Genomic DNA, 11,996 nt, shown 5'->3' with positions numbered 1-11,996 from the left:
CTTGTTCCTTGATGGGCGGTAACTAGTGGTTTGGTGACAGGTGGCGGCCTCCACCAATGTTTAGGCCCCACAGTACGCGCTGGGGAACAAGGTCCCTCCCCACTGTCACCTCCAAACCAGGTTCTTTTTTCCTTCCATTTAAAAGCTAAACTTTAAATAAAATGGGACCCAAATCCTGTTAGTTTCCCATTAGATTTCAAAACCTAAGGAATGTTTGCGCTGGAGTCAAACATTTTAGCCCACCCTGTGTCTAGAGTCTAACAGTTTCCAGTCCCCTGCTACTGCTGAGACTACCCAAGTTCTTCGGCCGCTCTGTGTCCTGCAACCCTAGGTCTATCCCTAATGACACTAGGGGCGGCTAACACGAAGATCAGTCCTGCCAGGTGCGGTGAGCGGCTTTGAACCGCACCCGGCCCCGGGAGGAACTGTGCCAGTGCCTCAGTGGCAGCGGCGGCCGGGGACCCTAAGGCAGTAAGTAGTAGAGCGCTGGTCTCCCAGGGCCCCGCCTCCCGCGGAGGCAGGGTGGGGAGGCCGCAGGGGAGGGGGCTGAACCCCAGCCCTTGCCCGGGCCGCGCCCCTACGTCTCCATGGAGATCATCCGGGCGCGCACCTCCCGGCTGGCTCCCTCTCCCCCGCCACCTCCCGTCCCCCGTCCCTCCCCCCCCCCCCCCCCCCCGGCCCAGGGCTGAACAATGAGAGACTGGGAGGGGGCGGGGCGGGGCCGGGGGCGGGGAGAGCGCGGGCAGCGGGGGCGCAGGCGAAACACACCGCCCAGTCAGCAATCCACCTCCTGGGTCCTCAGGCCGTGCGGTGATCGCAAACCCCGTCCCGCCCCGGGCCCGCCCAGCTTCCCACGCCCGCCCAGCGGAGTCGGTGCTGGGGCCACCTGGAGCCGCCTGGAGCCAGCACTGCTGCAGGTTGATGCGCGGCGCCCTCCCGGGACGCGCGGAGGAGCCATCTTGAAACCAACTTGGCAAACTTTCGCAAAGTGCTCTCGAAGTGGAAGCTGCGCGGGAGGCCGGGTGCGCGGCCCCCGGTGTCCGTGCCAGGGCCCCCGGGGAGGCAGAGCGCGGGCCGCCCCGAGGGCCCGGCGCCGGGCGCGCGGGAGCCGCCCCCCGGCTGTGCCGGGTGGATGCGGAGGTGCGCCGGGTGCATGGATTGTGCTCCGGCGCCCGGCTCGGGCTGCGGCTCCGGGCCATGGCGCCGTCACCGCCGCGCGTGCTGCCCGCGCTGGTATTGCTGGCCGCCGCCGCCCTGCCTGCTCTGGGGCTTGGAGCAGCCGCCTGGGAACAGCGGGTGCCCGGCGGGGCCCGCGCCTTTGCTCTCGGACCGGGCTGGATCTACAGGTTGGACACCGCGCGCACATCTCGGGAGCTGCTGGACGTGAGCAGCGAGGGACTGGTGGCGGGGCGGCGACGTGGGCCGAGCGCAAGGACCAGAGACTGTGCGCGCTTGACGGGGAGGCTGCTGCCGCTGCAGGTCCGGTTGGTCACTCACGACTCCCCAACGGCCCCGAGCCTGGTACTGAGGGCGCGCACCTACGGTGCCCGCTGTGGGGTTCGGCTGCGGCGCCGCTCGGTCCGCGGTGCGGAGCTGCGCTCTCGGTCTGTCCGCTCAGTGCCTGGGCTCGGTGATGCGCTCTGCTTCCCATTCCCAGGTGGCGGCGCAGCCTCGCTGTCTTCGGTGCTCGAGGCCATTACTACCTTCCCCTCCTGCAGCTGCCCGCCGCTCGCCGGGACCCGCTGCAGGCGCACAGCCATCTGTCTGCCGCCCGGAGGCTCAGCGGGCTTGCGCCTGGTGTGCGCCCTGGGACGCGCGGCTGGCGCCGTCTGGGTAGAGCTGGAAATAGAGGCGACCCCCGGGACTCCCTCAGAGTCGCCCTCGGTGTCGCCATCGTCGCCTAGCCAGTCCCAGCCCCGGGCGAGGGCAGTGCGACGGTCTAGACGGGGCGCGGGAAGCAGTACGAGCCCGCAGTTTCCGCTGCCCAGTTACCAGGTGTCAGTGCCTGAGAACGAGCCCGCGGGCACTGCGGTCATAGAACTGCGCGCGCACGACCCAGACGAAGGGGAAGCCGGACGTCTTAGTTACCAGATGGAGGCGCTGTTCGATGAGCGCTCCAGTGGTTACTTCCTCATCGACGTGACCACGGGCGCAGTGACCACGGCCCGCCCTCTGGACCGCGAGACCAAGGACACACATGTACTCAAAGTTAGCGCTGTGGACCATGGCTCCCCGCGGCGCTCAGCTGCCACCTACCTCACCGTAACTGTCAGTGACACTAATGACCACAGCCCAGTTTTTGAGCAGTCTGAGTATCGAGAACGAATTCGAGAGAACCTCGAGGTGGGCTATGAGGTGCTGACCATCCGTGCCACCGACGGAGATGCGCCTTCCAATGCCAATATGCGCTACCGTCTGCTGGAGGGCGCAGGTGGTGTCTTTGAGATAGACGCACGATCCGGTGTGGTGCGCACCCGGGCTGTGGTGGACCGGGAGGAAGCCGCTGAGTACCAGCTGCTGGTGGAGGCCAATGACCAGGGTCGAAATCCAGGCCCCCTCAGTGCCTCAGCCACCGTCCACATAGTGGTCGAAGACGAGAATGACAACTACCCCCAGTTCAGTGAGAAGCGCTATGTGGTTCAAGTCCCAGAAGATGTAGCTGTCAACACTGCTGTGCTTAAGGTCCAGGCCACGGACCGGGACCAGGGGCAAAATGCAGCCATCCACTACAGCATCGTCAGTGGCAACCTGAAGGGCCAGTTCTACCTGCATTCACTTAGTGGGAGCCTGGATGTCATCAATCCCCTGGACTTTGAGGCCATTCGGGAGTATACCCTGCGGATCAAGGCGCAGGATGGGGGTCGGCCTCCTCTCATTAATTCCTCAGGGCTGGTCTCAGTGCAGGTGTTAGATGTGAATGACAACGCACCCATCTTTGTGAGTAGCCCTTTTCAGGCTGCTGTGCTGGAGAATGTGCCCCTGGGGCACTCTGTGCTGCACATCCAAGCGGTGGATGCAGATGCTGGGGAGAACGCCAGGCTGCAGTACCGCCTGGTGGACACAGTTTCGCCCAGCTTGGGGGGCAGCAGTGTCGACCCTGAGAACCCTGCCTCTGCTCCAGACTTCCCCTTCCAGATCCATAACAGCTCTGGCTGGATTACTGTCTGTGCAGAGTTGGACCGTGAGGATATAGAACACTATAGTTTCGGTGTGGAGGCTGTGGACCACGGCTCACCCCCCATGAGCTCCTCGGCCAGTGTGTCCATCACAGTGTTGGATGTAAACGATAATGACCCGATGTTCACACAGCCTGTGTACGAGCTGAGACTGAATGAGGATGCAGCCGTGGGGAGCAGTGTGCTGACGCTTCGAGCCCGGGACCGTGACGCCAACAGTGTAATCACCTACCAGCTGACAGGCGGCAACACCCGGAACCGCTTTGCCCTCAGCAGCCAGAGTGGTGGTGGCCTCATCACCTTGGCCCTGCCCCTGGACTACAAGCAGGAACGGCAGTATGTGCTGGCTGTGACCGCGTCGGATGGCACGCGGTCACACACTGCACAGGTCTTCATCAATGTCACTGATGCTAACACCCACAGGCCGGTCTTCCAGAGCTCCCACTACACGGTCAGCGTTAGTGAAGACCGGCCCGTGGGCACCTCCATTGCCACCATCAGTGCCACAGATGAGGATACAGGTGAGAATGCCCGCATCACTTATGTGTTAGAGGACCCAGTACCACAGTTCCGCATTGACCCGGACACGGGCACCATCTATACCATGACAGAGCTTGATTATGAGGACCAGGCTGCCTACACGCTGGCCATCACCGCTCAGGACAATGGCATTCCTCAGAAATCAGACACCACCTCTCTGGAGATCCTCATCCTTGATGCCAATGACAATGTGCCCAGGTTCCTGCGGGATTTTTACCAGGGTTCTGTTTTCGAGGATGCGCCCCCATCGACCAGTGTCCTCCAGGTCTCTGCTACCGACAGGGACTCGGGCCCTAACGGCCGCCTCCTTTACACTTTCCAGGGTGGGGATGATGGTGATGGAGACTTCTACATCGAGCCCACATCTGGTGTGATCCGTACCCAGCGCCGGCTGGACAGAGAGAACGTGGCCGTGTACAACCTTCGCGCTCTAGCTGTAGATCGGGGGAACCCCAGTCCCCTCAGTGCGTCAGTGGAGATCCAGGTGACTGTCTTGGACATTAACGACAACCCCCCAGTGTTTGAGAAGGACGAGCTGGAGCTGCTTGTGGAGGAGAACAGCCCTGTGGGTTCAGTGGTGGCAAGAATAAGAGCCAGTGACCCAGACGAGGGTCCAAACGCCCAGATTATGTATCAGATCGTGGAGGGCAACGTGCCCGAGGTCTTCCAGCTGGATCTGCTGAGTGGTGACCTCCGTGCCCTGGTCGAACTGGATTTTGAGGTCCGGAGGGACTATATGTTGGTGGTGCAGGCCACATCCGCGCCTCTAGTAAGCCGGGCTACGGTGCACATCCGTCTCCTGGACCAGAATGACAATCCACCAGAGTTGCCTGACTTCCAGATCCTCTTCAACAACTATGTCACCAATAAGTCCAATAGCTTCCCCAGTGGTGTGATCGGCCGCATCCCAGCCCATGACCCTGACCTCTCGGACAGCCTCAACTACACCTTTCTGCAGGGCAATGAGCTGAGTCTGCTGCTGCTGGATCCCACCACGGGAGAGCTGCAGCTCAGCAGGGACCTGGACAACAATCGGCCACTGGAGGCGCTTATGGAGGTGTCTGTGTCAGGTGAGTGGCCCCTGGGGAGGAGCTGCTCCCTTGGGCCTCCTAGAGAGCCTCGGGGACCCGCCAATGGCCGCCAGGGCATGCCTAGACACATTTGGGCAGGGCCTGGGCAACCATCCTGGCATTTGCTGCTATGATTGGTTGCACGCTGGGGGTGTGCTCCCCACCCAAGTCCATGGAGGAGGAGGCCCCTCATTGCTTCCCTCAGCAGTTTTGTGGGGAGCAGGCCTGGGCTGTTTTAAGCTCAAGTGCAGGGCTTTTCTGTGCTTCTCCCAAACCATGCTGTTAAAACCTGGCCTCGGGGTTATCCAAGTTGTCTGGCTTGCCCAGTGATGCTCCTTAGTAAGCCTGCTGCATGCATGGCTGTCTGGAAGGATCAAAGGTCACTCCCTGTTCCATGTGCCAATTAGTTCCCGGGTGGGACCGTTGGAAATTGCTGGATGGTCCCTGAGTCACCCTGTAATATGGCTGGTGTTCCCTTGGTCTAGCTTTTCTGTCTCCTCAAGATAATAACAATCGGCTCATGTGTGCTGCCTCTGGGGTGACTCTTTGAAAAGCACAGCCCCGTTTGATCTCGGCTCCTGCCCCTGGACTTGGGCTTATAATTTGGGAGTTTGCTCATAGGCTGTTCAACTTAGTGTGGGAACCAGTGAGGCTGCTTCGGGGCTGTGGGGGATGGGCAGAGGAGAGGAAATGTCAGCTCAACCCTCACAGACTTGGCAGCAAACCTGCTGTGTAACAGGGTCTGGGGTGCTCGGAGACCTGGAGGAGAGGAGAGAGGGTTGAGCAGGACCTAAGGGACAATAAAAGGACCCCCCAGTGGCTCTGGGAGGGGTCCAGGTTGCTTGGGGCTCACAGGTGTGGATTTGATCAGGTAACTGACCAATAAATATACCAGGAAGGATGGTTCAGGTGTGTGGACACCTGAGTCTATGTTTCACGTGGGCAGTAAGTTATGGAATGTGGTATCTCCATGGGAACAGGGAAGCCCTGAAGGTCAGTTTTCTGTTTGTGTATCTCAGTGTTGGCTGATATTCTTATGTTCCAGGGGGCGGGGGTGACTAGCCTCCCCTCCCTTCCAGTGGTCTCTTCATACCATCTGGGACATCAGGGCTTGGTTTTGAAGCGGTGTGGTGACCCAACATGGCTTTGACCACACTCTATCTGTTTGGGAGGAAGCGTCGAGACCACTAGGGAACGTCCTCATAGGTTTTTAACCAGGGTGGTGGCGACTCCTGGCAGATTCTGTGTCCTGAGCAGCTGTTTGTCTTCTAGATAAAGTAGTGTAGAACATTTGGCAAAGTGGTCAGGCTTAGGTTTGGGGAGAGTGTAGAGTATTAATGGGGGGGGGGCCCGTCCATGCTGGGAACAGAGGCATTTGTGTGTCTGCAGTGTGTGGGCATCTGTGGGACCCGAGGACAGGTTCCCATGGGTCGACTCACAAGAGGCTGGTTCACAGTGCACGTGTGGGTACATAATCTGACCACAGCTGTGGTGGTTCAGCAGGGCCCTAATGCATGGTGACCATCATTGATTCTTTCCTGAGCTTGCATTCTCCTGTGAACCTGGGGCCTCCTGTGCCTCTCCACATCGTGTGTGTGTGTGTGTGTGTGTGTGTGTGTGTGTGTGTGTGTGTGTGTGATGATTACCTCTGGCTCCCAGCAGCCTTCTAAAGTCTCAGACCTCTGGCAGCTGGAGGCTTACACACAAAGAAACTGAGGTTCAGAGGTGTGAAGCCACAACCAGTGGGCAGGGGCTCCGTGATCAGCATGAGGCTACTTCCGTCTTTCCCATTCCCTTTTCTCTGCTGTGGGGAAGGGTTTGAGGAAGGAGCTGCTAAGCCGACTCTTCCGCTGTCATGGGGTGCTCCAATGGGAAATGAATTCTGCCATTCTGCTGCTCTTTAGACCGTTTGCTTCATCCTTCAAAGAAGAGACTCACTGTGACCGCAAGGCCTGCAGGTCTCAACAGCAGGCTGGTGAAGAGACCTAACCAGGCCTTGGTCCCTCCCTGAGGCCACTCTTACATTTTATGAAGGAACAGTGTGGGAAAGCTGTTGATTCAGGCTCACTCAGCACTGTCTTCAGTGCCGAGTAATTGGCTCCAACAGGATTTACAGCCATGCCCTAAAGCCTTTGAAGATCTCTTACTGCCCTGGAGAGCTAGGTGTGAGGCTGGCAGTGGTTGGGTCTTGTGAGAGCCCTCAGCCAGGAGAGGAGACCCATGGCGTGGGGAGGAGCATCTGGGGGCAGGACAGGATGTGCAGGGGAAGAAGGAGGTACTTTCCAGCCTGGCCCTGGGTCCTGCGTGATCTTTTTTGACTGGAAAAAGATTGTTGATGGTTCTGTGGCACTTCTCAAAGACAAAACAGTTTTTAAAAAATGTTGGAATATGTATGTGATAATTTAGACAGCTGAAAGTTTTGCGGGCTGGTCTTTCTAGATGTTTATTTTCTGTGTGGGGTGTTTGGATGCCATTTTCTATTCTGTGATGGGAACTTTTTCTTATGGAGACTGGGGAAAGCAATGTTGGCCCTTCTCTGACAACTAGCCGAGAAGCTCTAGTGTTGAGGACTGCCCCCTGATTGGTCTTTTAGTGATGCTGACATTCCGTTCCATTAGTTAGTTAGTTGGTGTGTGACTGTGTTTGGGTGTAGTGTGCCATGGTACTAGTGGAGAGCAGAGGACGACTCCAGGAAGCTGGTTCTCTTCTTCCACCACGTGAGTCCCAGGAATTGAACTCTGGTTGTCAGGCTTGGTGGCAAACACCATTACCTGATGAGCCCCTTTCGTTGCCCCCCCCCCCCAACGCTGACAGCTTTTAACACTCCTGGAACGTGTAGGTGCCTGTAGGTTCAGGGACTGGAGCTTGCCTTGGAGAGTGCAGCTATTGGCAGGAAGGCACAGTTCCTGCCACTACTAACATGTGTCACACACTTGTGGATGTGGGAAAAGTAGCATTTGTGGGGTGAAAAGTGAGTGGCTGGTGAGTCATTCAGACGTGTCAGAAAACATCAGAACTCAGTCAGCCTTGCTGTTTGCCCTAGTGGGGAGTGCGCGGTGCAGAGCCGTCTAGGCTTGATCGGCTTTCGAGAGTGTTTGCCCAGTTAAATACAGGATATCGCGGTGACTTTTCAGTAGGCGATTACAAACAAGGAAGTGAGCAGATGGCTGTACCAGGCATAGTCTGGACGCACCGTGCTGCATTTCCCCTAAAACTCAACAGTTAGCAAAGAATCAGAGGAGCTTCAACCACTCCTGTAGCAGTACTGGCCTCACCTGGTGACAAATCACCAGGAGGAGTTGGCGCTTTGGGCAGCCAGCGAACTTTTTGAATGTCTGATAACGCGGAGTATTTCTTTGTTTGTTTGATTGTTTGGGAACAGGTTCTCTCTATTTAGTCTGGACTGTCCTAGAACTCACTCTGTAGGCCAGGCTGGCCTCGAACTCACACCTTTAGCCTCTGCCTGCGGCTAAAGGTGTGCATCACCACATCCAGCTAGTATTTACTATTGAATACCTACTACATATAAGATCTTGATGAGTCTATGTAGTCCCAGACCTTCTAGAGTTGGATGGAGATAGACACAGAGCTAAAGCTCAAGGAGGGCAGGGAGGACCCGAGGAATAGTGGAGAAGAGGTACTGTCCAGTGTAGACTAGTCAGCAGGTGCCTGGCAGGGAGACCTGGAGGGCCAAGCGTCCTTGTATCTGGAGAGGGCCGACCACAAGGCCCCATCAACTTTGTCAAGGGCGTTTGGAGCAAGGACTGTGTCATCTCCCACCTGCTGCTGCTGGAGGTGTGAAGGAGACTGGAGGAAGCTCGGGAGGCTGAGGGTGTGCCTGTGGAGTGTGATTGGCAGGGCAGGGATGTGCCAGGCTAGGACATCGGATGCCAGACAATGAGAACGTCAATGGCAGTTGGCTGCTCTCTGTCGGGAACTCTCCCCAGGCCTGTCAGGGCGTATTCAGTTCTCAAGCTGCTGCCCCATGAGGCAGGCTCTACTGTCATCGTCCCGCCCCAGCGATAAGCCAGGGCAAGGTGCACAGGGCGCTTAGCCTGTGGCAGCAGTAGGGAATAAATGTGTGTCATCAGGATAGGGCCCAGGCCTCCCTCTGGGAACCACAGCCTGAGTGGACTGGTAGCTGAGTCGGACCAGGAGGGGACACACAAAGAAGAATGGAGGGGGTGACCCATGGCGCATGGGATCAGGGAGCTGAGGTTATGGTATACGAAGGTGAGCCCAGTGCTGAGTCTTTGTGGTCCAATAAGAACGGATGAATAGGTGACACTATTGCTGGGAGTAAGGTCTAGAAAGGGTTAAGTCTTGACTTGGGGTGGGGGTGGGAGGACACGGTGCCAAGGCAAGGTCAAGAAAGGATGACAGCTTGCACAGGCAGCCATGCAAATGTTTACCTGTTGGGGGTCCTGGCAGCACCTTTCAGGGGTGTTGGGAGTTGGAGTGTCTGTTACTGCTGGACAGTAGAGTTGTGTCTCTTTGGGTCATTGCATGAGGAGGAGGGGCCTGGGATGCGGCCCAACCACCAGCTACAGGGTACCTGGGTACATCTGGACACTTACCTCAGCACCAGGTATAGTGGCAGGCAGTTGGAACTCAGTGGAGTAACCTTACAGCCCTTGACAGCCCTCAGAGAAGGAGGATGCTGATGATATGCCTCCAAAGTGGATCAGAACTCATCCAGGACCTGCTGTCACCATTGCAAAGACCACTTGGGTTTGGGCTGATGCAGTTCTATCAGAATCCTGCTGGGGAAGTGGATGGCTGGAAGAGGGGAGCCCCTGGCAGCAATGCATGTGCTTGGGGCGTGGTGTGTGGCCCTGTGCCATGCGCCTCTGCCCCTGTCAGCACTGGGACTCCAACAGGTAGATCTTATCATATGAGGCAGAGCATGTGGAAAATACTCATAAGTTTGGCATGACTCTTTCAGCTCGTAGCCTTGGGGAAAATAGTTTACTTTTTTTTTTTCCTGTAACTTGGACATAAGTTTACATAAATGTCCAGAATTAAATTCTTGGTGTAGTGTTGGGAGGGGTGCAGTAAAAAGGCCTTGGCTTCCAGCTGCCTCCTAACATGGCAACCTGTGCTTGAAAGGTAAGAAGAGGCCACCCGAAGTGACGTGGAGGGCTGGGTCCTTCACTGCAAGGATCTGAGAGACCAACTGCTCAGCTAACCTCTGTGGCTGATTTCTGGAATGAGCTAGCATGCCAGTTCAGGGATCTGCAGCCTCCACATGGGTGACTGAAGGCAGGGGCACCCCAAAGACATCTTTAGTTCCTCTTTGTGTGCAGGGGGACTTAGCCAAGAAGGACAGGGCTGGGTATCCCCCCCTCTCCCCACCCTCGGAAAACTGTGGTTGAATTCTCACACATAAATGTCTCATAAGAACATGGGACCACCTTGATCCACTTACCTTTTGGGATGTGACATTCCAAAGGTGCCAAAGCTCATATCAGCCCCTTGTCACTGTAGCTGCCATAGGGTCTGATCTCTTGAAAACCAGGTCCTTGAACACACACACACACACACACACACATCACCAGGGTCCACGGGTCCACTTCAGCCATTCCAACACAATTTTAATTCCTTCCAGTGGCAATGTGGGGAGCATCCTGCAGAACACAGAGGGTGTCTGAGAGACAGGATCGTTTGGAGGCTTGAATGGTCCCCATTACCTCAGATTCCCTGTATTAGGGAAAGGAGTCATGCTGAGTGAACTCCTTGGACTGGTCGGTTGCCATCACGTGTCAGATATGCACACTAGGGGACATGTCACACACAGAGCTGTTGGGATAGGTCTGTTGTCTTTGGGGGGCATTGTACCTGCATTTTCCCGGGGTGCTGCTCATGAAAGTGAACTCTGGGTGAGCAGGAGAGCCCTGGATGCCTGTGGCTTTTCCATCAGCATGGCAGCTCCCTATTTTCCAGATATGGCTATGGCCTTGCATCCACAGCTTACTATACAGATAGCAAATGTCAGAGCAGAGATGAAGCATGGCTCTCCCAGGCCATACCAGCCTTTTCTCTGTCCCTGCATTGGGCTTTCCTGTCTTCCTGTCAGCCACGGGGGTGCTCTGTTGGGGTGTTTGGATGTTGCTGGTCCCCACCAAACAAAGGAAGCTATGCCTGGTTTGGGGATTTGTCTTTGCGGAGGTCCAGATGAGAACAGCTCCCTGGGGTGGGAATGCTGCCTTTCTTATACCCCACCCTTTTGATCTCCAGTGTCCACCAGATCATTTTACTTCCAGCCTGGATTCTGGAGCCAGTCTGGGGGGAAGGGGCGGTGCTGGTGATGGAGAGGGACAGGCAGCATCTGTCATCTCCATCAGACCTGGGAACAGGAGCCACTAGCCATGGGGAGGTGGGTAGAGTTTAGGAGGTGGCTCAGAGATTGATGTTGGACTGCCAGCCCTTTGGGCCTTTGAGTCTACTTTGCCCGCCTGGGTCATGTGGCATGTGGAGATCAGGGTCTATCTTTCTAAGGTGGCTAGATCTCTGTACCTCAGTTTCCTCGGTGGATCAGGACCAACAGGCACCATCTGCAGAGGGATGATGAGGGCTGCGAGAGGCGCTGCCTAAGATGTGATGGCATCAGGGACCTTGGGTACCACACTGACTAGACTGGGTGGGAGGGGCTAAGTAGCCTCTTCCTCTGATAGGCTGGTGAGCAGTCCGTGGGGGACAAGTCTCACTTGCTGCTCTGCTCTCCTGTCTTTCTTTCTGTCTGTCCTTCTTTCTGCTTCCAGTATGCCAGGACATCATGGGTGTCTGTCTACTCATAAGAGGCCTCACTGGCAGCCAGCAGAGACCTCAGGCAGCTAGAATGTCCCTTAAGCAGAGGTCGTGGCCACAGGGCTAGGGAAATATGCCTGGTCGGCACAGTTTTGCAGAGGGGTTGGTTCTGGGATGTTTATGCACCTGTGTTAATTTGAACTGAAGAGTGTGATCCAGCTGAGGGCGGCCTTGGGATGGCTTTGTATAGCTGTCTGCTATCAGTGGTCCAAAATGCACGGAGTAAGACACTGTGTCTCAGTCCTTGGCCTCACACTGCCTGTCAGCTCCTCCTTCACTGACCTGACATGGAGTGTGTGCACGTGCATGTGTGTGACTGTGTGTCTGTTTCACTGTGTGTCATCTTTTTGTCCCTTTGTGTGTGGTGGATGCCAGTCTATCAATACTGGAATATAGCATCTCC

At 56.6% G+C, this 11,996-nt stretch overlaps 1 protein-coding gene across 3 annotated transcripts in view; it reads left to right on the top strand.

Annotated features, from left to right (window-relative positions):
* Nucleotides 1-756: 756 nt before the first annotated feature.
* Nucleotides 757-11,996, top strand: part of Celsr1 (cadherin EGF LAG seven-pass G-type receptor 1) — a 140,001-nt gene continuing 128,761 nt past the window's right edge. For all 3 annotated transcript variants that reach the window (XM_087899159.1, XM_087899160.1, XM_087899158.1), the window contains exon 1: nucleotides 757-4,786. In XM_087899159.1, coding sequence (XP_087755285.1) covers nucleotides 1,198-4,786 — 3,589 coding nt within the window. In that variant the 5' untranslated portion in view covers nucleotides 757-1,197. The remainder of the gene's footprint in view (nucleotides 4,787-11,996) is intronic.

Source organism: Myodes glareolus, chromosome 19 (genome assembly GCF_982192425.1).
Source record: "Myodes glareolus chromosome 19, mMyoGla1.1, whole genome shotgun sequence".
NCBI lineage: Eukaryota > Metazoa > Chordata > Mammalia > Rodentia > Cricetidae > Myodes > Myodes glareolus.
The sequence above is the reverse complement of the archived record's forward strand: the minus strand, read 5'-3'. Positions and strand labels throughout refer to the sequence as shown.